At 51.3% G+C, this 26,902-nt stretch overlaps 1 protein-coding gene across 1 annotated transcript in view; it reads right to left on the minus strand.

Moving 5' to 3' along the window:
• Window positions 1-26,902, minus strand: part of TBC1D22A (TBC1 domain family member 22A) — a 275,779-nt gene that overhangs the window by 106,146 nt on the left and 142,731 nt on the right. The window contains exons 9-10 of the mRNA XM_081059292.1: window positions 19,958-20,067; window positions 3,822-3,897 (exon numbers count right to left, since the gene is read on the minus strand). Coding sequence (XP_080915418.1) covers window positions 3,822-3,897; window positions 19,958-20,067 — 186 coding nt within the window. The remainder of the gene's footprint in view (window positions 1-3,821; window positions 3,898-19,957; window positions 20,068-26,902) is intronic.

The following is a 26,902-nucleotide window of genomic DNA, read 5'->3' on the forward strand; positions in this document are numbered from 1 at the left end:
ATTCCTTCTTGAAGAACACTGTTGCTGGAAGGAGACTCCAGAGTGACAGTTACCTTCTTTTAGTGCAGTGAAGGTACCTTGTCATACATTTGTTGAGAAGTCAGTTCTCAGACAGCCATTCTTAGAAAATAATAGTTTTCCTTCAGCTGCTTTAAAAATTTGTCTTTAATATTTACTATGAAGTGTTTACATGGAGTTTTATCTTTATTAATTCTCCTAAGGATTCACTGGCTTCTTAAATCTGTGAATTAGTGTATTTCAGTAGTTCTGCGAAATAGCTCAGTCATTATCTCTTCAGATTCTTATTCATTCTCTCTCCTTTCCTTCTGTGACTCAAAATAAACATTTATTAGGGCTTTCTAACCAGGCGCTCTATATCTCTTACCTTCTATATTTTCTATATTCTTATCTCTCCATATTTTTTATTATAGCTATTTTCTTCTAGTTCACTAATTTTCTCTTTAGCTATGTCTAATTTGTTAGGTTGTCCATTGAATTTTTTTAATTTGATTATCATATTTTTCAATTTCCAAAGTCCCATTTGATCATTTTTCAAATCTCACATAAAAAATCATGAGTTTCCTATTCCCCTGCAGACATTTTCAAGCTTTTCTTTTTTTCGTTTCTTCATACATAGTAAAGATAACAGTTTTATGGTGTGTGCCTAAGAATGACAAAAGCTCGATGTTTTATGAGCCAGTTTCTGTCACCTGTTGTATGTTCTCCCTTAAGGAGTCTTGAGCGTGTGGTAAACTTTGTGTACGGGTTATTTATTTGAAATATAACCATATATATATGTTGGCCAGAACAGTTTACATTCTGTAACTTCCTCCAGAAAAGATGTGGTTCTGTTTCTTGCAAGAGCTTTGAGCATTCCCGCATAGAAAGAACGTAACTGACGTTCACACACCCCGGCGTCCCAGGTGACGTCAAATCAACCTGGACCGCCACATGCCGAGGCCGAGCCCCTCCGCGTCAGCCTCCGGGTCACGCTTACAGGCCTCAGAAAGCATGCGGGCATTTCCCTATCGTGGGTGAGCTAGGGTTGGACCCATTCAGTCCACGAGGCACTAAAACCACAACTCGCTAGGAGATGCTTCCTTCTGAACTAGCCAATGCCCTCGGCACCACAACAGCGTTCAGTGCTGGGCTTGTTTCTCAGGATTCTAGCGTTCTCCTAGAATCTGGCCAGAAAGATTCTGTTCTCTTGTGAGCAGTTCAACAGTGTTAAGAAATTTGTTTTCTTTTTCCTTTCTTCTATTGATTTTCTTTCCTCCTCTTTTTCGTTTTCCTGTTTGTTTGTTGGCTGTAAAAATAAAATCTTTCCCAGAGTTTTAGGATCATCCGGTGGGAAACGGTTGGCGTTATCTAGCCGACCACCATTGGAAGTGCAAGCTCCTCCCACTCGCACCTTTTTCTTTCATCTCAAGTGAAGAGGCGCAAGCGGCCATCTACCATTCCGCCCCAGAGACCACGGGAGATTCCCTGGAGTTTCTCTTTAGCCAGCGAGGGTCTCTCTCGAGACGCGTCACTACTCCCCATGCAGCGGACAGTCTCTCAGGCCACTGCCCATCCCCCTTCCCACTGGCCTCCCTCACACACGACCCTCTCTCTTCATCCACGGCACTTTCCCGTCTACATAATAGACTCTTACTGAAGCTGTGAGGTGAGAGTACCCCTCAAAGAGGAAAACTAAAAGTGCTTTTGAGAAATTCTTCAGCCATCCGTCCTCACCAGGAAGAAGCCTCTGACACTGCCCCTCTCCTGACCTCCCTGTGCTTCCTCTGTCCCCCAAGTCCTGCGACCTCCTCTGCCTCTCCACTCTTTTCCAACCTCTGGGCACGTATCCTCACAACACTACTTCTGAAACTGCACAATTCCTGTAGCATTACTCTGCGGAGCAACCTAGCTCTTCTCTCAACTATCCTGCCCCCCAAACCTCACCTTTCTTAGCCAGCAGGTCCACGAAGGGGTGTTTTCACCAAAGTGCCCAAAAGTCTGAAACAAATGTTGTCCTTCCACTAAAATGCAGAAATGAGGCTGCGTTTTTGTTTTGTTTTTTAAGCAATTTTTACCTTCCTAGTATATCCTGGCCTGAATAAAATCTTTAGAGTCCCAGCAAAAGTTCCAAGCCCACGGATTCTTTCTCCAAGAGGCGAGTGACAAAACAGGGGAGGAGGAATGTCACGTGGCTGAGGCCTGCGGACGTGTCTCCCAAGGCGTGGATCACAGCACCCATCAGCCTAGGAACCCAAGCTCTGGCCACCGTCAGGCTTTCCTGTTTTAAAAGCCTGGGCATCCCTATTTTGAGTTCTTTAAGGTTTCATCAGTAGAACAAACACATCCCACAGCTGCCCTGAAAACCCAGCTATGACGTCCTGGGTGGACTTGCTTCTGCTGCTCTTTTACACCATCATCCGGCAAACCCGCAGGAGAAAAGCAACTCCGGTATTTCCCAACCACAGCCTGGAACAGTCGGGCACGAACTGCGACGCCCTAACCTCCACACAAATATGAAATCTGCCTCCTAGGACACAAGAGGACCACAAGAGCCTGTGAGAGCAGCGTGATTCACACCAACTGCAAATCATATTTCAAAGGATTAAACGAGGCTGAGGAACAGTCTTAAACTGCTGGTCAGGGGGAAAAATCCAACAAATTGGGAAAAGAACTCACTGTGAAATTAACAATAAACGTACATCGGTGCAGCTATGTAAGCAAGAGATAACATTCTGAATAGACAAGCTGAGAGGCAGCTAAATAGGCTGAATCGAATAAAGTATTACTGGAAGAACTGTGTAAAGCTTCATAATGTGGAAACTGAGTCATAACCACTAGGTACACAGTTGAAAACCAGATTCAGTCAAGGAACAAAATGTTTACAACTTGTATGACTCCATTTGCTAATGGCAGTCAGTGTTGCCCAGACCACGTGCCTTTCCTGTGAAGACTGGCCCTGAGGCCACATACTGCTGACAGCACAGCAGGGGAAAGGCACAGGACGTGCAAGGGTCAGAGGCCGTGTAGAAGGCAAACCCTACAGCCACATTTTAAGCAAGGTCCAGTGTTCTGTACTTTCAGTGACACGTCTGCCACGCTCCTACGGGGCTCTTCATGAAGAGCCTTCCATCTCTGGACCTCGTCACTGGCTGGCTGGTGTCACAAATCTATGCCTGTTTCTGCTTCGTATCACTACGTTAACGGCCTGTTCATTAATTTAACAAACTATCAGGAGAATACGCTGGAACGGGCAAGCATTATCTCTCCACTTTCATTTAATTAAACTCTGCTACTGCAATATGACAGTCAGCACACCACGGGGGGAATTACTTTAAGGATGAAGGTAAAAAGTACTTCAAAGCCCCCACTTAAACATGAAAGCATAATCCAAAACGGGCCGAGCACACACTTTAATTTTTCTATAATATGAAAGATGCCATTTCCAGACCTGGTAATTAATTGGATTCCATGGAGAAATTACGCCAGCATCCCCGACTGCAGAACAATGCACAGAGGCAGGGGACAGGGTACCAAAGGACAGCCACAAACAACCACGCTGTCGCCAGATTACGACAATCACTGGGCATTTTAATAAGGAACGAGCAGCCTGCTTCCGGTGGGCGCTCATTATCTCCTGCAAATAAAGTGACTGCACTGCATCCCCAGTGGGTGCCCTGAACCAGAGACGGGAGCGGCTCCTGCCCCGGCAGCCAGCCTCAGACGGAGGCCACGGGCCAGGTGAGGACGCACCCTGCCACCCAGAGCCCTCCACCGCCTCGTCCCGGCCCCACGGGGGGAGGGCTGCCCGGACGCTGGCTTACCATCAATCCGGCTCACGAGCTCTTCCAGCATTTTCACCTTCATCTGAATCCCAGGTTGGGCAAAGGTGTAGTTGTCCTAAGGAAAAAAATCACAATGAGCATCACGTGAGCAGGAATAAAACACTTTCCGAGGGGAAACGGCCGTGGGGACACAGGGGGACATTTCTGTGACAGCAGGAACTCACAGACGGGTGTGTGCCCGCTGTGTCGTGCTGCATGGCACAGCCCCAGCACTGCCATCGGGTCTGGCTCTGAGCTGGTCACGTCCAGCGCTCCCAGACGTCAGGCGGCCAGCGCGCCCGCCTCAGGAGGACCGGTGGATATTTCTAGGTGTAAATGTATAATATTTACACCAAAATTGAACAAACGGGCACTGACACACGTAGCTCGTTTAGGGAAGTGTCTTCTGGGAGCAGCTGCGTGACCTGCACACAGTCAGCCCGGCCCTGCGAAATGGTGACCGTCCGTGGTGCTGACGGTGCCACAGCATGCAGAGGGCCAGTGGCAGGGCCGCTGCAGGGGAAAGCGTGAACGTGGGACTACTGTCCATGAACTCGGGTGAGGACGCCCATAAATGAAGATGGGAGAACCAGCACAGGCATCGGGGGCGGCCGTCCTAAGTCAGGCAGACCTGGGCTGGCAGCCAGCTCGGTACTTCGCAGCTGTGTGACCCAGGCAAGTACCACCACCTATTGGGGCTTGTTTCCTCCCCCGTAAAACGGGAAGTACACGCCTTCCAGGACCCCTCTGAGGTCAGCGAGTGTGTGAGAAGGTTGGAGATGCAGTAGGTACTCGGGTACGGTGGCCCTCCAGCCAGGGCTGTCATCCCGAGAGGGCACGGGTGGCCAGCGAGGAAAGTTGGCCCCGCTTCGTCCCACCCGGGAGCATACTCCACAGGTGGCTCAGCGGCTCTCGGGCCTTTCTCAGAGCAAGATTTCAGCGGGACTTGTGCGGCACCAGACACATGTACTGGTGATGGTGGAAGGCAGAGTAATAAGCCCCACAATGCCCACGGCCCAACCCCTGGAACCTGGCAAAGGGAATTCAGGTTGCTGATCAACTGACAAAAGTGAGGGGGTGCCCGGGATGATTCCTGTCGGCCCACTGTCACCCCAGGGTCCTCACAGGTAGCAGAGGGACACAGGAGAGTGCCTGCAGGGTGGCACGACGTAACAAAGACCAGCGGCTGCTGCTGGCTGTGGAGGTGGAGGGAGGGCCGGAGCCCAGCAAGGCGGGGGCACGGACCCTCTCTGGAGCTCCAGCCCACACCCGACGGCCCCCGGGGACGTACACCACACTTCGGGCCCCCAGGACTGGAAACGATAAATGTGTGTTGTTTTAAGCCACTAAGTCCGTGCTGATTTGTTACAGCAGCTACAGGAAACTAACACAGGAGGGCGAGGGAGTGTCCTTTAGGGGGCCCCTAAGGCCCACAAAGAAATATAAGCAGAAGGACGAGCAGAGAACACGCAGCAACGGAGGACACGGCACTGCGCCCGTGGCCTGAGCGCTCGTGAGTGGGGGGGGGCTGTGGGGGGCAATGCTGGGGGCGGCCAGCTCGTCTTCAGGGAGCAACACTGGGGAGGCTGCAGGGGGAGCAAGGCTCCGGCCTCAGTGACACGTGGGTGACACATGACCGACGCATGAGCGAGGCGTGGGCCACCGACAGCCACAGCTCGCCAGGTGGCTCAGGCCCGGCCAAGCAAGGGCGTGACCTTGAAAGTGGAGTCTTCCTGGCCTTGTGAATGGGGGTGCACCTGCTGCCTCACGACTAGGAGCAGGTGAGCAGCCACCCCCATCTCACCCTGCTTTCAGGGCCCAGCTGCGAAGTGGGGGGCTGGCCCTAACATGGAAAATGCTTCGAGAACGTTCCTGGATGGCCGACCACGCGGGGATTGCTGCTCTGGGGGGACATGCCCACGGGACTTAGAGAATCCAAACCTGGAGGGGGACGAGGGAGCTCGTGGCCAGGTCAGGCATCACCCTCGCGAGGCCCGGAGCCAGCGCCACGGCTCCAGGATCTGTGCGGGGCTTTTCCAGGTGAAACCAATGCGGCTGAGAGGTGACCTCCAAGCCCTCACTGGCCTCTGAGGCTGAGGACCAAATGTGAGAGTACCTGACTCTGACCCAGTCAGCACACCCTTCATGTTTAACACAAGGGCTCGGGCGCACGAGCACAAACACACACGTACACACGTACGCGTGCTCACACAGGACATTTCCCTACTAGAGCAGGAGCGGCAGCCACTGTGGCACAGACCAGAAGTGCCCACAGGCCACACAGACTTTTTTCCGCCAAAATGGAAAATGAACAGACTCAGTCCTAACCTCCTGCTGGCAGATTTCTCCCAGGTGGATTCAATGACAGGCTCTGGAGGCCCGGCTGTCACACCTCTGCGAGGCGAAGCGAGAGGAGCTCCAGGACCAGCCCCACTCAGAGCGACGCGCAGGCCCCCATGACCCTCGGTGGCACAAAAACAGGCTCGCTGGGGCTGGCTGCTACAGGGGCCTGGGCACGGGTCTCCCAGATTTGGTGACAAGTCTTGTGGGTCTTGGAAAACTCTGAGCTCTCGAGAAGTGAGGGCTGTAAGTGACCTGCATGGAATGGACAGGGCCTCCAGGCCCTGAAGGAACTGTGTGTGTCCCAGTGAGACCCAGGTGCCCCTCTCGCTGTGACAGCACAAGCTGAGGACAAACTGAGCTTTAATGCGTTTGAACTTTAACGGGGAAAAGAAACTTCGGTTTTGGACTTGAACTTACAAGAGTTAGCCCTTCCTTACCACTTAACTTCTCTCGGGAAATTGGGTAACAGGATGAGATTTATCTTCAAATTTGGGGCATCCTGCGGTGCTGGAAGTTTACACACCGCCTTTGAATCTCATGGTGGAATTTCTGATAAGCCAGACTGAACAATGTAGCTGGGTATAATTAAGGACGAGAAACAAACTGGAGAGTGATTTTGTAGCCTGGGGAAGAGGCCTTGAGGATTCTGTAACTAATGTTCAATTCAGACAAATTTCAGAATAACACCCTGCCCCAGGGGTCCCAGGAGAACAAAGTACCAGGGGCTTCACGGGGCTGCTGCCTGTCCTGGCGGACTGTGGGGCTCCCTCCTTGTCCTCTCCACGAATGCCATGCTCCTGGCTGACCAGGGACCTAATGGGTATGTCACAACCGGCTGAAGAGCTTGGTAGTAGCACCCCCCAAACCAGGGGTCTGCTTCCAAGCGGAGGGACCCTACCAGGTACAACTCCTGTACTACTTTATCCCCTGAATACTCACTCCAAAAGGTGACTTATCGATTGCTAAATGTGAGACAATAAGCAGCCTGGGGATTCAGCCCTCCTTCCACCTTTTTGAGACCCCAGGAAGGCTGTTCCCCGGGAGGCTGCTCCCCGAGAAGGCTGCTCCCCAGAAAGACTGCTCCCCAGAAAGGCTGCTCCCAGGGAAGGCTGCTCCCAGGGAAGGCTGCTCCCCAGAAAGGCTTCTCCCCAGAAAGGCTGTTCCCCCGGAAGGCTGTTCCCCGGGAAGGCTGCTCCCCAGAAAGGCTTCTCCCCAGAAAAGCTGCTCCCCAGAAAGGCTGTTCCCCCAGAAAGTCTGCTTCCCAGGAAGGCTCTGGTCCACACGAGGTGGCCTGCTAGCCCGGCGCTGGCTCTGATGGGGTGGGTAAGCCTGAACATCCCTGGGACTCAGCCAGCCAGTTTATCTGCCTCTCACACTAAGATAGGATTTCAAGCTTCTCATTTAGAAGAAATAAAAGTTATTGTTTGGTCTCTATCTGCCACTATTTTGTTTCATTTCTCAATTTATTTGAAACCCAGGTAGGGAAGATGGGTTCTCTTGGAAATCCAAACAATAAGAAAAGAATGATTCCTGACAGCCTATAAAAAGAAAAAAACCTGTATTTCGAAACAGCCCCGAAAGATGGACATGTATGGCCTTGGCGATCTGGATTTAGGCGGGGGACCGAGAGGGCCAGCCTTCGGGCAGCTCCAACCCAGACGACAAGATGTACTCAGAGGGCAGCGCCCAGCAAGCCTGGGGCACAGTGATCAGCTGAACAAGCACCAGCCAAGGACGGCCCTGCTCAGGGGCTGGTAAGTCTGTGAAGGGCACACCAAGGACATGTGGGGCCAGAAGGCTGGGTGAGAAGGGGTGAGGGGAGAAGAGCGGTCATAGCCCCGGCCACAGCCTCCCTGGGGAGGCACCTGGCACGCAGGCTCCACAGCACAGCACCTGTGTCAGAGCAGGGGTCTGCCCACGTAAGACCGGGAAACCTGATTTACCCTCAGGACTCAGGACACCACCCAACATCCCAGCCCGACACCCCATACACACTCCCGACAATGGAAACGTCCGCTGTACATTGATAGAAATATCAGTAATACTGATATTAACAGTACATCCTTCTAAGAAATAAACATATCCTTTCAAACTGAGATTACACTTTGTATCTTGAGACAAGGCACAGTATACAAAACTCATGGGTCAGAAGGCTGAAAGGAGGGTCTCAGGAACACAGGGCCTCTGGAAAACGGTTCACAGAAAGTAAAGCCCGTTTCACAGAAGGTGAAGCCCGTACTGGCAGAACAAAAATCAAAGGCCGCCAGCAGGCGGTGCTTCCCCGCTACTATCCCCACCCACACTCCAGGGGTAACAAGGAGCCCTTCCTGGGCTCTTCAGAAGAAACGCAGAATAAAACTTCCTGAAGTGGCATTTCAGAGAAGAGGTGGGAAATGAAGTCCTGGTGGCTTGGCTGGGGGGCCCCACCGCACCCACCTATTAACCTTTTCCCCGAAAATAGGACCTCGACGGACAATCAGCTCTAATGCGTCCTTTGGAGCAAAAATTAATATAAGACCGGGTATTATAATATATTATATAAGACCCATTTTATATTATAGCAAAACAAAACCGGGTCTTATATTAATTTTTGCTCCAAAAGCCGCATTAGAGCTGATTGGCTGGGTCTTATTTTCGGGGAAACGCAGTAAAGTCCCAGGTCCCCAGGAACCAAGAATCCCATCACACCGTTGACAAGGGGCTGTCCCGGCGACCAGAGACCACCTCCTCACCAAGGCCTGACGAGTCCGCTGTCCTGGCTAGCCTCACTCTAAGAAAACTCCTTTCACATGCTGAACCCAAACGTGCCTTCCTCACCTTCCCCCAGACCCGACTATGGAACAACTCAGCAAGTCCTGTTAGTAACCAGTGGCCAGAAAGACTTCCACTTCCTTCAGCTCTCACAGGTGCCTGCCCCTCAGGCCATCGGGCCACAGCCCTGCACACAGTGTCCCATGTGGGTCCTGGAAGCCCAGAGGACAGATCGCATGCAGGCTGCTGCCACAGCTGTACTATTTTCATCCACTCCGGCAACGAATGCAATCGAAGCATCCATCCAGTGTAAGAGGGACACACACCAGACCCACGTCCTTCCGTCTGTGCAATCAACATGTCCATCCAATGTCAGACGGACGCACTCCAGACCCACGTCCTCCGTCTGTGAATAGACACTCAATGCCTCCTACGAGCCAGACAACACACTAGGTCTTCAGGAGAGATGGTATGCTTTTGGAAAAGCAGGCCTGGGACGTCGTTCTTAGGCCTGTTTGCAAGTCTATCCCCCCTTGGGTGGCACCTGGGAACTTGGATTTAGGAAGTGTCCCCACTTTTCCCTAACTAATCAGAACGGCTCCACTGTGCCTCGGCAGAACAATGTGGTTTATGCTGAACTCCTGCTTTCCTTCTGAGAGCCCCGAATTTGGGAATGTGCCAGGCACAGGGTACCTCTGTGAACAGCCCTCAGTAAAAAACTGGGCACAGAGTCTCTAAACAAGCTCCCTGGCGGACGACATCTCATACCTGTTGCCACGACTGGCCGCGTCCTGCGACTCCACCAGGAGACGCGTGGAAGCCTGTGCCTGGCCACCCCCTGCCTCTCCCCTGGCTGGTCCCGCTCTGCATCTTGCACTGGAATGAGCCATGTCTGTGAGCACAACCACATGCCGAGTGCTGGAGTCACCGAACCTGGGGTGGTCGTGGGGCCCGCAACACAGACGGGGAGGAACACAGTGGGCTCTGATCAGAGAGGGAGCAGGGTGGCCATGGGGCAAGTTACATCACGAGGCCATGCAAATGCATGGGAAGGGCTCGCTGCGGTCTGGGGAGCCGCATCACCGCACAGAATGGGGGGCCCCGCACTGAGATGCAGAGAGAGGGGAGCGCTGCGCAGGAGAGCCCGCCGCCGGGAGCATGGCACTGCTGCAGCGGAAGGTAGGCCAGTGCGGCGGGGAGGGCAGCCAGGCACTGGGGTGAGGCGACAAGGCCATTCCGACACGGGAGGCCACGTGGGAAGTGAAGCCACGGAATGACGTGAATGGCCTGGGAACGGGGGCCACCACCACGACGAGGCTCGCACTTTGAAGAGATGCCTCTGGCTGCGAGGCGTGGAATGCAGGATGCCAGTCATGAGGGCAACGCCACCATCCAGGCAAAATCATGCAAACGTCCCACTGAAGACTCACCCAACCCGAACTGTCCAAAGTGCTTTCAACGACCTATCCTGGCTGGGTTTTGAACTTGAACGCAGGGCTTCTCATTTATTCCTATTAGCCTGTTCATTTGATTGGTGCTCGGCTGGCATTCCAGGCCGCTGAACTCATTCTGAATCTTGATTATGTCATCTATCACATTAGCTGTCCCTCCAAGCTTAGAGACACTGGTTAAGCGTACACCCTCGATGTCTTCATTAGCGTCTCGGAGAAGAGGGGGGAAGGACAGGGCCAAGGACAGAGGCCTGTGGCCGTTCTCAGGGGCTGCACTCAGACGGAAGAGCGCTGTGAAAACACATCGAGCCGGCTCCTTGCCTTCCGACCTGCTGGCGTAATTTCTCTCATCTCCTGTTTCCTCATCTGTAAAACGGAGCGAGGAATGGCTCTTTCAAAAGGCCCCGGGGGAGTAAATGGGTCACTACACCTGGAAGAACCCAGATAGTGTCCACACAATGTGTGAACCTCCCTCCTGTTCTCCAACTCCCGCGGTGACATCAGTCATGAGACGCGGTGACCACTGCAGGCTCCCATCCAGCCCTGACGGCAACCAGCGCCCCTGCTGTGAACCACTCGCAAAACAGGGGATGGCAAGGGCTGACTGCAGCCCCTGGTAACAGTGTCAGAAGGAAGTCAGTGTAAGTGACAGACGCGTGCTGAGACGCACAATAACCACTAACTAAAAAGAGGGGAGGAGAGGAGAGGTGGCCAATAAGTCCCATGGAGAAACACGACAATAAAAAATACTCACTGAGTGAAAGCAGCCAGTCTGAAATAGCTACATACTGTATGGTTCCAACTAACTGACTTTCTGGAAAAGGCAAAACTACAGAGACAGTACAAAGACCAATGGTCGTCAAGGGTTTGGGGGTGGGAGGGATGTTTAAGGCAGTGAAGCTTCTCTGTGTAACACTAATGATGGATGTGTGTCACTGCACTTTTGGAAAAACCCACAGAATGGGAATCCTAATGTAAACTCTGGACGTTAGTTAGTAACGTCAATACTGGCTCATCAGTTGTGACAAAAGCACCACACTAACGCACTGTGTCAATAACGGGAAACTGTGTCCATGAGGAGAAGGTGAAGGGCTACAGGACTTTCTGGTCTGCATTTCCATAAACCTAAACTGCTGTAAAAAAGAAGCGATTAATAAAAAAAAAAAAAAAAAAACAACCCACTCACTTAATCCAAAAGAAGGTAGGAGAGGGAGGAAATAAGATAAAGCGAATAGAAAATAACAAAATGGCAGCATAAACCCCAGCCATATAAATAATTACATTAGAAACAGTACATGGACGTATGTGAACTAAACATATACCTAAAAGACAGCAAAATCCAACTATAAGCTATCTGCAAGAAATGCACTTTAAACAAGGTAACAATCGATTAAAAGTAAAGAGACAGAAAAAGATGCAGTAAGGAAATAACAATCATAAGGAAGATGGAATGGCTATGTTGATACCAGAGGAACTGGACTCCGGGACAGGAATATAACCAGAAATGAGAAGGGATATTTCATGACAATAAACAAACAATAAACTTAGATTCATCAAGGAAACATAACAATCCTACCTGCGTATGCATCTAATACATGAGATTCAAAATTATGTGAAGCAAAACTTGACAAAACTAAGAGAAGAAAGAAATTGACCATTACAGGTGAAATTTCGTAAGTCCTCACTCAACAGCTGACAGAAAAAGTACAAAGAAAATCAGTGATCAGTGAGGGCAGAGAAGACTGGAATAACTGACCTGACATTTACAGAAACTTCCCCCAACAAAGCACAACATACATCCTTTTCACAGACACGTGAAACACTCACCAAGACAGACCATTTCAAAACAAACATCAATAAATGTAATTACCAATACTAGGAATGAAACACTTCAATCTCTATAGGTCCTACAGACATTAAAGAATTAGGGGTATTACAAACAACAACAGGTCAATAAATTAGACAACTTGTTTAAAATGGCCAAATTCTTTAAGACACAAATTATCAAAACTGACAAGAGATGAAAAAGAAAATCTGGAGCCCCACCCACCCAGAGCAGAAATTCAATTTACAGTTAAAACTTTCCCACTAAAAGTTCCAGGCCAAGATGGCTTCACTGTTGTTCTATCCAATATTTAAGAAGTAATACCAATCTTACACAAACAATTTCAGAAATTACAGAAGTACTTCATGGGGCCACCATTTCCCTAACTGCAAAACAGAAAGACATTAGAAGAAAAAAAATGGAATGACATTTTCCTCATGAACAGAGATGTGAAAATCCTTCACTCACATTATTACCAAAGAAAATCTAGAAATCGGTACAAAGGTTCATATTTCGTGACAAAGTGGGGTTGATCTCAGGATACTGGTGGCTTAACAATGAAGAATTAATCCATGTGCATCACTACACTAACAGACTGAGTAAGAAAAACCCTACGATCACCTCAACAGAAGAGAAAGCATTTAACAAAATAATCAATTCATAATCTTTTAAAAGACTCAGCAAACTACGATCTGTATCTGTCTTCCTGCTCTTCGTCCAGCAAGAACTAAGAGTTCTGTCGTCCTCAACCTCTTGTTCCATTCCTTACAGACCAACGTACAGACCGGCCAAAATAAACCAGCGGGCTTATTAGAAATAGAATCCCTGTGTGTGGCATGCACACGTCAACAACAGCCCCAATGAGGGGTACCCACAAAAAGCCAACAGCTAACACCGTACCTAATGTTACCATTTCAGTCTCAGGAAAAGGTGCCAAAGCAGTCGAATCTGGAAACAAAACTGCTGTCAACAAAGAATGCTGTCTGTGTTAACTAAAAAACCTGTATTTTAAAAATGAACCGTGAAGCCTTCCTCACACCATACAGAAAAAATTTAAGACAACCTAGATGATAGACTTAAGACGTAAAAACTTACAAAGCTTCTAGGAGAAAACCGTAGGAGAATACCTGGGCAGCCTGGCAGTCGGCAAAGGGGTTTTAGTTAGGACACGGAAAACCATAACCACAAAAGAAAAATAACAAATTAGATGTCATCAGAATTAAAATTTTCTGCTCATCAGAAAATACCGGTTAAAAAAATGAATTGACAAGCCACAAACTTGGGAAAAAACATTCTCAAAAAATACGTACCTTATCAAAGGACTGCTCTCCAGTATAAATAAAGAAGACAGAAGACCAGAGATGTGATGTTGGTGAGGATGTGGGGCGGCCAGCCCCCCATTTACTGTCGATCAGGGTGTCAAACAGCACAGCCACTTTGGGAGGGTGGGGAGATCTTGCTGTTTTCATAAAAATTAAATACACTGCTACACCGTGAGCCGGCGAGTCCACTTGCAGGTACTGACCCAAGAACATGTGACGTACACGCTAAGAAGACCTGTTGTCAGCAGTCAGACTGGAAGCAGCCGGGGCTCCCCAGCTGGAGGGCAGACGAGCGCAGGGTGACACACTGACAGAGCACGACCACTTGGTCACTGAAAGGAAGGGACCGCTCATAGGCAACACATGCAGTGCGCGTTCTTCAATGCAAACTATTGTAAAGCGGGTTATTTTCACTTTTCATTCTTCAATTGCTGCTCAATGACTCATTCTTGGGGACTCTTCTGAGGCAGCCCAGGGCCCGATTCGTCTGTGGAGGTAATATACCTTTGTATTGTGCAGTGAATGCTTCCGAGAGGGCTCAGTTTTATCCACGGGGCTCCAATTCACGTGTCACAGATCGTCCTCAGCGCAGGTCATTCCGCTGACATCTGAGGCAGGGACATATCCGCACAGACCAGGGGCTTCGTTCCGCCACCTCCCCGCCACGGCGAGGTACCCGCCAGCTCTGCCCACTGTGCTTTCCATCTTTCCAGGTGGAACTCTTCTTGACGAGGTAACAAAAGCGCAATCGGGGCCCAGTGAGCGGTCCTTCTGCCACCAGACCGGCCCCTTTGGTGTCCCTTTCCCTTGAACTTAGATGCAGATAAGGAGTCTCCAGGCTGCGCCCCGGGTCCCAGCCATCTGAGCTCATTTCTGAGGGTCCCGAGGCACCTTCTGGGCTTGCCCTGGTCGTTCTCCTTGTTGGAGATACACCTCTCCAAAGACTGCGAGCAGACTGGGTTCGCCTGGGACAGCTCTGGCCACCTTCTCTCCGCAGGCACCACCTTCACTAGCTAACTCCCTCACAACAGCTGTATTGGGGAGCCCGCACCCACTCCAGCCCAGGCACAGGCCTGGTCCCCTGGCCGTTCTTTGACCGAGTCCCTGTACCACCTCATTTCCGGCCTCTGCTCGGACAAGTTCCAAGGTAACAGTCACTTTCCCCAATATTCCCATCACTTCCACGCCACCAACCAGTCTCAGACTTGAGTAATTCTTCCCCAAGGAAAGGAAATGTGACTAATTATAAAAGGCAATGGTTCTTTTCCACTCAGAGGCCATCCTGGTAAGTAATGAATCCAAGAGCAACAGCGTGACCTCAGGGTAGGCAAATATGGCGGCCGTAATTCAAAAGTAACAGCTCATCGTTAGTGTTCTTAGTGAAATGAGAAGACTGGCAGGAGCCGGAACAATCCCCTAAAAGCCTCCTGCGGAGGCCTCACCCAGCCAGGAGCTGCACTGGACGCCGGCTTTACCCCCAGGGAGGTATCCGAAAGCTCTTCTCGGGGGGCCCTAACGCCCCCACCGTGCTGTCAGGCGGTCCTCTGTAAAGAAACAGGCCCCCAGCCAGCACCGGCTCAGCTGGACTTCCGTGATCTACATCGAAAGCACCCCCAAAAGAGAGTGGCTCCCGCCCACCTTGCTCTTCCCTACGCGGTCTGGTGAGCCACCCTGGTCTGGGTGGCTCCTGCGTAACTGCTGGGATGGCTGTGTTTATAAATAAATGGCCCGTGCAGGCCGGAAGACAAGGAATACTCGCTACACACTGGAGATGGGCTTCTAGAAATGGCCGGCAGCCCAAACTTACTGCCTCCGTGGCACAAATAGCCCATCATCTTACCAGTTCTTATCTCGAGACCTACTAGTTACCGAGAGCCAGGAAAGCTGCAGCCGGACTGTATGGGTCTGAACCCAGCTCAGCAACCTGCCAGTCACACGGGGGCGCACCTGATGGACGGCCGTGTGGTGGGGAAACTGCGGTAACACATACAAGTCACTACATGCAAAGAACTTAGGATTCCGCCTGTCACTGACAACGTCTTTGAGTTATTCCACCAGACTGCTCTCCCTCTCTTTCCCCCCGCTTCCACACTCGCCAGACACCTTTCTGTGCACCCATGCAAACGCGGGTCGGTCGGAGCGTGTGTTCAGGACGTACCTCCCTGCAAATGTATCTACTCACCACTAGGCAATGATACTCTTTATCCCTAATGATGCCTTTTGCCTTAAAATCTATTCCATCTAATAGCTAGCTACGTGAGAGTACATAAGTACCTAACGACTACTTTAGTTAGTATTTACCTGTTGCATTTTTCCTTTGTACTTCTTTGTAATTTTGTGTTTTAGGTGAGAGTCTTATAAGTAGTAGCACATAGCTGGGTTCTGTTTTTAAATCCAGTCTGGCCTGACAGCTATTTTTCTTCAAACACCAAACATCGTCCATTTTATTCTGGACTGTTACTTCCGTTGCAGTCTGTTTTCCATATAATTGTCCATCTAAATGTTTCAGTTATTGGTCACTGGCCTTTCCCATGAGATTTTCTCTTCTCCTATTTCCTGGTTTCACACTCATTTCTCTCTGTGTGATATGTTCATTCCTCTTTCCTGAGACTTGTTTTGTTTATTGAATATAAGTAACAATGTCTTTCATCAGTGCCGGAAAATTCTGGGCCACCACCTTTATAGGTAGTGGCTTTCCCCACTGTATTTTCTCTTCCTGGACCTGGTTTTCAATCTCTCACGATCTAACCTAACTTTCATACTTTATTATCTCTCTGTGCTGCCTACTCAGTAATTTTCTCATTCTATTTTAACGAATTCTCTCTTCTGCTGTGTCTAATGAATTTTAAATTTCAACGACTGCAATTTTGGTTGCTAGAAGTTCTCTGTTTGGTCCCTTTTTTCAGAGTATTGTTCTTCATTTCAAACCCCTCCTTTCTCCTTAAGCGCTTTTTCATTCCTTTCGCATCAGTGTCCGAGGATCCCAAGTCCCTAAACCACAGCTCCCCCGACATGGCGCCAGCTGCTACTGATTCCTGGCACGCTGGCCTGTTTGCGCTTTGTCCACCGTGAGCTCATCTTCGGGGGCTGTGCCGTGACCCACCCGTCTAGGGCAGTGGGTGGTCAGCCAACTTCTGGGTCCCTGAGACCCTTCCAAGCGGTCTGTGACATCAAACGCTTCCGGAATAATGCCAAGATGTTACTGACCTCTGTCCCTGTGCTGACACTTTCCCTGATGGGACAAAAGGGGTGGTGAGTCAACACCTGGTACGTTGGCATGACTATTTGGAAGACGTCCCCCCACCAAACTGTGTTCTTAGTAACAGGTAGTCAAGGTTCAAACAACAGGCATTTCGTTGAATGATGTCCTTGGCGATGCAGGAAACGTTCCCACCTTATGACTGATAATTGCAATAAATCTCGACTCTGAGTAAACAGCTTTCCAATGCTCTGTGTGGCAAAATGGGAAGCACACATCAAGCACGTGAGACGTATACCCAAAACGGTGGCTTCGTCAAGAAAAAGCTCTTGGTGTATCTGTTTGACCTGTGAGCTGAATTGGGTCCATTTTTCAGGAAACATCATTTGTACCTGAAAGAAGTACTAAGAGGCGAACTGGTTGAGCTAAGTTGGGTATTGGCAGACGTTTTCTCAAAGAGGACCAAGTTAGGGAGGGGCTCCCCAGCACGGGACCCCCCACCCCAGTCACGAGAAGTCCCATCATTCCTCATGAGGAAAGCCACGGTAGTCACAGCCCAGCAACTCTGACTTCCAGAAGCCTCTCTGCGAAGGCACAGAGGTCAGTGCAATGTGATGAATAAACCTGACCTTCCTAAAATGCGGGGGAGGACGGCTGACGGCCAGGCTGACAGTGCACACTTAACAAAACCAAACATGAGGTTTTCAGTGGTTTCCAAGCAGGGCAGGGAGGCAGGCGAGGAAAAGGCTGCTTCGGGAAGACAGATCTCGCAGCTGTAGGAAGGACGCAGAGGAGAGGGGTGGGAACAGAGCAGGGACGTGAGCTACGACTCGGAGCAGCCAACAATCGGGGGACAGGTGCGTCCAGGCGCTAAGGAAGCTGCCGTCCTGGTCCATTTTTCCTCTTGATTTTAAATCAGCTCCTATCCTCACACTGCCCGAACTTAAAATGGCAGTAGTACCTGCATACCTGCATACACTAACAAGCCCCCCGAGGAGTTCATGTGGGGTCACCAGGGATGGCCTGACCTCAGGGAATTCCAGCAGATCAGCCCAGAGTCCCCAAAGGTGGTGACTTGGGTCCCTCATTGCCTGCTCATGTCAGGATCATGTGGAATCAATCATAACCACGTGTGGGAAGATGGATGGCTGCCACTGACCGCTGAGTGTTGGAAACACACGCTCCAGAAAAGCCATAGGCCTGACACGCATCGCCCCTGTCAAGGAACCATGCCATCAGACAACAAATCTCAGGTGAAAAATGAAAAGCCAGCATTGATTTCATTGTACAGCTGATTTTATTTACAAATAGAAGCCAGATAATCTTGTATTTAAATGGCAGAAGTTCCATCACTCATGATCAGAGAAGCGACACTTGAGATTTATAGTTTCACATTATGATTCAGTCCCTTTTCTAAGGGGGGAGAGGGAGTCTTAAATTTTGGGAGAACGATTAAAAAGCATGAAAATATTTACCAAGTAGGGAAATGAAAAATTGATGCGCGAGCCCAAACCTGCATTTCTCATGCACATTTTTCTTCATAAGATGCAAAGTGAGTCAAGAGTCGGGGCGGGCGGGGCGGGGTTGGGGGGTGTGGGTCAGCTTTCAGAGACTAGGTTTCCGTCCTCCAACCACAGGGAGGGCTCCTACTTTCTCTGCCAATTCCTACAGTATCAAAAGTAGTGGGAACCCACACCGGTTCCTTCTACATCTAGCTAATTTATTCAAACTAAACCTCAGGGCTTACACTGCGTCTTGTAGAAGCCTTACTTCTTCAGTTTCAAATCAAGCAGCTGAGCTGAGACATCTCCCGTTAGTGGCGTCAGGATTGGCTACTATGTCAATGGCTCAGGAAAAGCCAGACTCGAATGGGAAATGCAGATGACAAGGGCAACCCCCCACATCTCCCTTCTCTTCAGGTGGGAGCACCCCTCTTTGACCTGGGGCAAAAGGGGACCTGGCAAAACACAGACCTCGCATGGCCTCCCTTCCGGTGGTGGCCATCCTTGCAATGGACCGTCCTCAGCTAAGTGACCAGAATGACCCCTGGACGTGTGCTCCCTCAGAGACTTCCATGGACCAAAACCCTGCTCTGGGCTTTTCCTCCTCTGCCAGCAAAATTAATCTTCTTCCTCCAGTCTCACTTTATCCCGTGTATGGGTCCCCAGAGCAGGTGTCTCATGCTTCATAATGCCGCCCTTATGTCTATCCTCCATCCCAGGCTTGCTCCTCAGGGAGGCCTCAGCAGGCAGCACCAGCATGGAACAGGCAGCACCTAGCACAGAGCAGGCAGCACCTAGCATGGATCAGGTAGCACCTCTCAGGGAGTGGGCAGCACCTAGCACGTAGCGGGCAGCACCTAGCATGGAACAGGCAGCACCTAGCATGGAGCAGGCAGCACCTAGCATGGAACAGGTAGAAGCTAGAACAGAGCAGGCAGCACCTAGCACAGAACAGGTAGCACCTAGCAGAGTGGGTAGCACCTAGCATGGAGCAGGCAGCACCTAGCACAGAACAGGTAGCACCTAACACGGAGCAGGCAGCACCTAGCACAGAACAGGCATCCAGGAAAGGCACATAGGCGTGAAGGATTCGAGCACATCCCCCACCTGAGGGCCATCGGGAGGCTCCAGTTCGGTCCTACTCTTTATTGTCAAGAATGTCTTTCCCAGGCACAGTGCAGGATTCATTCCCCCAAACTGTTTCCATAAAATCATCCCCGGCACTGGGAGACCTGCTTGTCTGCGAAAATCCCAGCCATCGGCCCCAGTTGACAAGGAACCCAGCAGAGCCCAACGATGGGGAGCAGGCCTTCCTCCAGCTCCCGCTTCCCTTTGGGGCCAGTCACAGCCGCGGTTCATCAAGCCCCCAGACCCCTGGTCACCAGGGCCGGCAGGGCCTGTGGGGCCGTCTGCTCACAGGTCCTGGTGTCACAGGTGAGACACTCAGACCCGTCTGATGCCTTTTAAGAGGCAGACTCCTAGGAATACCACCTGCCACCCATGGCAGAGGCTAGTCAACGACAACACACACTTGGGGCCACTCAGTGGCAAACGGCAGCACGTGTAGGGACCAGACTGCAGGGCAGAGTCCCAGCCCTCCCGCTGGAACCTCGGCAGGCCACCATGAGCATCTCCAGAATCAGGAGCACGAATGGATGGAATGTGTCACCCGAGTCACCCTGAGGACTGTGGCCGAGCAGAGGTTCGGAAGCAGGTGTGGGCCGAGGCGTGCGCAGGGCTCACCTGAATGCCGTCCAGCAGCCTGCTCATGCACCAGTACGTGTCGGCCTCCACGTTGCGCAGCACGTCTGCGGGCACGCGGGAGACGTCAGCAGTGCCCACGTCGTCCTCCTCTGCGCAGAGCATAGAAGAGACAGAGAGCGGTTAGGGCACAGCCGCGCGGCCTGGCGGAGACGCACACACGGCCAGCTGCCCACTCCCATTTGTCTGGCTCTAACTAGATGACTGCAGTGGTCTCATCACGTAATGGTTCTCAATTTTAATACCTAATTAGTTGCAGGTAATTAATATTCTGAATCCTCTCCGATTAATTAACATAATTAATACACTGTAAAGGATTGTTTCTCAGGCATGCCGCATCCTAATAAGAGAGCGCCTAAATATATTGCTTATTCCTGACAGAGATCTGGAAGTTTCCTCAGAACATTTTAAAAATTCTGCTTCTACTACATTGACATATGCATTCAGTAATAACTGCTCTAAACACCTGTGTTCAAGGTTACAGGTTCCAAACCGCAGCAGGTCAGCTCTTGTGTGCTGCAAGCACAGACCCAGGAAAGCAGTGACACAGACAGACATGTCTGAAAGAACAGGCAACGGGGCTCTGAATAACTTCCTTCTTCAAGCATAAAACACCTGGTAAGGAAACGTAACTTAAAAGTTTGAAATGAGGAACAGATGCCTAATTGAAACGGCTTATCAGACATGCGAAGAAACCAATTTTGGGTCTTAGACCCTAACCAAAATTGCTGTCATCCAGCATAACACTCATCACTGTTTAAAAAACTGTGTATCTTGTTTTTTCATTTTATTTACTTTTGTTTGATTTTTGCTAATGTTCATGGCACCTTTGCAAGGAAAACATTCTTCAAGGAAAGAAACGTTTCGGCCCACAATACATTTAGAGAGCTTTAAGTGGGTAAAAAGGACAGTAATTGCAATAATTGCTAACCTTCAGTGAGTAGTTATCATAGGCCTGGTGCTCTTCGACATGTTTTAAAGGTATTAACTCATTTAAGCGCCATCACAACTCTTGTCACTACCACTGTACCCCTTAGAAAATGGGGTGCATACCAACAGCCACAGCCCAGCTGTGAGCCGTGAGCAGTGGGCAGGATGTGGACCCACCATCGGGCCCCAGAGCCCACGTTCCTAACTGTTCCCCACGCGGCATGACAGCTCGCACACTCGAGCACATGGTGCACTCGGGCACTTCATACCCACCAGCTCCACCGTGTGCTCAGTGGCGGCCGACACTCCTGAGTCACACTGAGGAGCGGCTGGAAGAGCCGCCATCAACAAGCTCCCACTGGGCAATTTGTTCACAGCAGAAAACGGGTAAAAGGGGGCGGGCGTTCCCAGGACAGCCTCCAAGCAAGGGAGGCTGGCGTGCGGGTCTCAGGGGCCTGAACAGGAGGCCACTGGCCTGCACACGCACCCTGCAGGGCACAGCCTCCCGCAGGGTCACCAGTGAGATCAGGTTCCAGCCAGTTTGACTCTGACGTCACGCCTCACGGTACCTCTCTGGGACTCACGGGAGCATATCTGTAAGTGCATGCAGCTGAAAAGAGCACTCTTAACCCCCATTCATTCCCAAGTACTATTCTGGTTTGGGGCTTGTAATTGAGATGTAATTCACAGACCATAAAATTCATCCTTTAAAGTATACAATTCAGGGGGTTGTAGTACATCCACAGAGTTGAGTAACCATCACGACTGTCTCATCCCAGAACATTTTCACCCTCCCCCAAAGGCCCCCGGTGCCCCTCAGCAGTCACTCCCCATGCCGCCCAACCCCACCCAGCCCTAGGAGACCACCAGTCTGCATTCTGCCTCCATGGACTGGCCTATTCCAGACATTTCTTATTAATGGGCTCACACAGCATGTGGCCTTTTGTGTCTGGCTCCGCTCACTGAGCACAGAGTTTTCAAGGTCCGTCCACGCTGTAGCGTGTCAGTGCCTCTCTCCTGCTTATACAGAGAAACACTCCGCTGGATGGATGGCCCACTCTGTACCAATCCCTGGCCCCTCGGTGGGGGCAATGTGACAACATAATGCAGGTGCTCCCTGGGTGGTGGCTCCGTCCCTACACTGTGGGCACAGAGATGCGTGACACTCAGTGCCTTCCAGAAGCTGGTGGGTTAAAGGAAAAACAACTTTAAAATGGAAAATATAAATGTTCAGGTGTCAGAGCCACCAGGGTATGAAGGTGGGGGAGGGTTGGGGAACGGGGTGCCCCCCGAGACCCAGATGTGTGCTCACCAGCCAAGGCCCTGCCTGGCAAGCCCAGTAGGGCAGCCCAGCAGGAGGTGTTACCTCTGCCCGGTCACACACGTGGGCACCAGGTCTCCCCGGGGCTCCTTACTGAGCGCTGCAAGACCCACCCGCGCCAGGCCCCGCCCACCTGTCATAACACCTTTCCTGCTGCAAGAGCCAGTTCACAGACACCATGTAAGTGGCCTCCTCACAGCGGCGACTACCTGGCTGAGCAAAACAGCTTCTGCACAATCGATTCCACACCCCACACATAGAGAGCAGTAACAGAGACTCCTCACACGTTTCCATTCACACATTCTCTCTCTCAAGGGCCTTCAAAGCATCAAGATATTTCCTCGGCTATAATAACAGGTAAACAGGGAAAGGAGTCTGTCCCCAGGCCTCTAGCTCCCTCCTTGCACACAGAGCGTCTGGGCCACCGCAGTCAGACGCACAGGGAGCAGGCTGCTGCCTGCGGCAGCCAGAAACCTCAGTGATTTTTCTTCGTCTCTTTAGCTGGCTTACTATTTTATCCAAGGAAATGTGGGCGGCCTATTCTAGGTCATTTCTCATGACGTGCCATTTGTTACTCTTCAGTGTAATGAAGTAATGGCATTTAACTCAGAGACCCCCACGCCAATTTGTCTTGGAAAAGCTGAGAGATTCAGAATGACCCTTATTGTCACAAGGAGAGAAATATCCATCCTGCCAGACAAAGCTCTCACTAACAAGGGAGCAGGCGCAGAGAGAGCACAGAAGACTCTGGAAGCCCCGGGGCTGTGATCAGTCAGAGCCGAGGGACAGGCCCCATGAGCAGAAAACACCCCAGCTGGCAGGCGTGGCCCTAAGGTGGAAGGGGAGGGGGCGGTCACAGGAGATGGGACACTGGTGGTCCCCATCTGGTGGGGACAAGGCTGGATGAAGCCATGAGCAAAATCAGCAGGTTCAGCACAGGTGCTACCAGTTGGATTAACCCATTCAATCATCTGCCATGAAGACCTGGGAGGGGAGGGGTCCTCAGAGTCACAACCCCAAAATGACCAACAGCCAGGACCAAATTGCCACCTGCCTCCAAAGCACACACTTGTCACCAGAGCAGGCTGCCCCACTGCGTGTCATGGGACAGGTGACCAGAAAGGGAGGACACCTGGACAGGAAACTCCGGAGAAGCCCTCAGGCGTCTGGGCTTAATGTCCATGGCAGCGGACCCTCCACTGGGTGGGACTTAGCTCCCTAAACATGTGCCACACCACGTGACAGGGGAGGGGTCAGGAGTGCTAGCCTATGGGAAGAAGGGACGACTGGTCAGCGAAGGTCACAAGTGAGAGGGAATTCCAGACAACCCAGGGCTCAAAGGGAAAGTGAGAAATTCACAGGTAAAAAGACAGCAGGGGGGCGGGACTGTGGCCCCAGAGGGTGGGGCCTGTGGAAGGGGCTGCAGGGGCCGTGGGGGGAGCAGGGGCTCTCGGACTTTGGGGACCGGGAAGTGGCTAGTTCTTACCCCTGGCCTGCAGCCCTGTGAGCAGCCTCCTCCCAGGCAGGCAGGACCGACTGCGCCCTGGAACCCAGGACAGGGAAGGGCTACTATGGCCTCTCTAAGGTGACACTTTGACCCAACACATTATTAAAAGTAACGAGATTTAAACCAACCTGTTTCATCTGAAATTTGACTAGATTCTGTCCCAAGCTTTATGCACTAATCACGAACAAACAGTAACATCAGTCGGTATAATCCTGTTTTAGAGCTGTACCAGGCCCCCTCTTACCCACAGCACCTCCCGCAAGCCCCCTCAGGGGGATACCAGGCTGAGAAAGGCGGGAGTTCTGACCCCAGAGAGCCCTTGTGGTGGGAGGGAGGCCACCAAGGGCACAGGCTGGCCCAAGGGGCGCCAGGGGAGGCCGAGAAGCATGACCACAGGCGGGGGCAGAGGCCGGTAGTGACGGGTGGACCACAGCGGGCTATGAAGGCATGGGACGTAAAAATAGACATTTAATTAAAAACAATCTAGTGTCTTCTTAGATCACAGAAAGGCGTTAGGGGACAATTTAAATAAATGCTGTCCTGCCATATTATTGTTCCCATCTGTCTCAACAACTCATTTGTACCAAAAACCCCACCTCCACGTCTGCATGTACGCATGCACTGTGCACGTACACACACACACACACACACACACACACACACACACACACCACTCAGAAGTGTGCCAGAGACAGGCCCTCGGGCACCCTTGGGAGAGGGGTGAGGCGCGGTGTGGGAAATCATCACTCTCTCTGCAGCAGGGCACTGAGTAAAAAAAGAGCATGATTTTTCACAATGAACAGCCATTATTTTTGTAATGGGGGAAAATGTTGCTTAAGCCATTGGCATAGTTGAACTAAGTCCTGTCTTTCCCACAGGTAAGTGTCTGTAGGGAAAACGTCCCCGAGGATGGTGGCATTACCCTTGAAATGTCTGAGAAGCGTGTGCGATGCCCGAGGGTCAGAAGGATTAGGCCGAGGAGAGCTGCTGGCACTCAGTGGGTGGCCCGGTGCTAGCCACTCCACACGGTGGGAAAGGCAGTGCACACTTAGCACGGCCACCGTGAGAGCTGGCTCCTCCACCTGGGTGGGCGGGTGGGTGGATGCGGGGAACTAATAAAAGGCAGGGGATGTCCAGCCTGGCAGGGAGGAAACCATATGGGGATATAACTAAAATACCCAAAACGCTGTCCTAGGTAAATAAAGACCAGAAATTTCCAACCATGTCCCCACATCCAGAAGACAGAAGAGGTTAGTAAATAAAGGACAGGCAAGGTGACGGGCTCAAAGCCAAGGGCACTGCTGTGAAGGGGGTTCCCCCCGGGGGCGCTCACCAGGCAGCGACATGTGCCACCACCGACGGGCAGTGTCGCTCTGAGTTCCATGGCGCGCGCCTGTGTCCTGTGTCATCGGAGAGCCCTGCTGCATAAGCGCCGTCTGACAGACAAGGGACCAGCAGTGGCACCGTGCCAGCACAGGGCAAGCCAGGCATGACAGCACAGTCCGTGCTCCCTGCCTCGGTTTCGCTGCCACCCTGAGACAGGGTGGGACCCTGAGGCCTCTGACAGGGGACAGGAGTGGGGAGCCACTGCCCACGCAGCTACCTCTAAAAAAGTGTAACTTTGTAGGCAAAACAAGGAACCCTCCATCACAAAACAGATTACCAGCCCCTCCCGTCACATGGCAAAAGGGCCTGTCACCGCAGGGCCCCCACCCTGAGCTCTGGGTCTGAGGGGGCTCGTTCCTCACAGACTCCTGGGCCACAACCAGAGCAGCTGAGGCTGGAGTGTCACCCTGTGATCACAGTTCCAGGAAGTGAAAAGGCCTGACACACAGACAAGTTCCCCCTCGTGATAAACCAAACAGGGCAGCTTGGAAACTGGAAAGAGAGAAATACCTCCGGTGCCAACAGTGCCAGTAACACCTGGGCTTCCGGGACACTACTGCGACATGAACTAAGACCCCCCCCCCTCAGAGCACGGCTGCGGGCGACCAGCGAGGGTGGGAGAAGGGGACAGCTACTGTTATGACGACGTGACTCACCCACACTGCACAATCCCTACAATAAACCTCTTCCCGTAATTAGGAGCTTAACTGGGAACCGAAAGCATTCTCTCCTTGATGAGCACGCGGGACTCGCTCTGTGCTCTAATCCCTTGTACGCCCAACATGGAGGATTTAAATCTGAAACCCTGACACCTCGATGACAGAGATTTTAGCACTTAATTACACAGGTTTGGAGCCAACGCAGAGAAGACAGTCCTGCTTTGGTGAGCGCAACATCACAACTCGAAAATATAAATTCATAAAACTCTCTGGCTCAGCAAAAACAACTAATGTTATAATCAAATTGGTTTAGCTGTAGGGCTGTTTAATTCTAATGTAAATGGTGTCTGACTCAAGGTTTCGGACTACACGACCGGCACAGCTCCCAGTTCTGTTCCATGGTTGAAAGCCTGCAACCCAGACACAGGCGTTCAACCAGTGGGTGGCCCATCAGCAGACAACGGCCACAAATCAAGGACAAAAGCAGGACAATGCCCGCTCTGCCAGCCAGGCAAGATGGCATAGTTTGGCCACACCCAAGTATCAACTTCCTGACCCTAAGACAGACCCCAAGTGACAAGGACCAAACGTCTCTCACAAACACCTTGGCTCTGCCTCCCGTCCCACCCCCACCCTAAGCAGGGTCCCCAACCCCACAAGTCAGCCCGAGGGGGAGGACACAGCATGGGGAACGGGAGGCGCTGTGTTGAGCAGGCCGTGTTCTGTTGGTGTAAGAACACTGGCACCATGTTCCACGAGGAAAAGATCTCTCGACCACACATGGGCACATGACAGCCGTGGCGTCATGAGGACAGAGTGCAGGGAAACTTCTGCACCTGTAATGATCCTTGACTTCATAACGCCATTTTTACAAAAGGAAAAATCTTAGTCTCCTAACATTCTTTGCCTGCATCGCTGATATTTTCACATGTTATGATCGGGAGTTTTTGTTCATAGAAATGCTATTTGTTGAAATACTGGTTAATTCTATTAATATGTACCAAGTAGTTTTAGGTACAAAAATGTGGGGCTGAGAGAAAGGTGAAGACGAGCCCCAGAATCGCCCCCCACATACAAGAAGTCTAGGGAAGAAGGACCCATGCTTTCGTTCATCTCTAGTCTCC

This window comes from Rhinolophus hipposideros (assembly GCF_964194185.1).
Source record: "Rhinolophus hipposideros genome assembly, chromosome: 9".
In the NCBI taxonomy this organism is placed as follows: Eukaryota; Metazoa; Chordata; class Mammalia; order Chiroptera; family Rhinolophidae; genus Rhinolophus; species Rhinolophus hipposideros.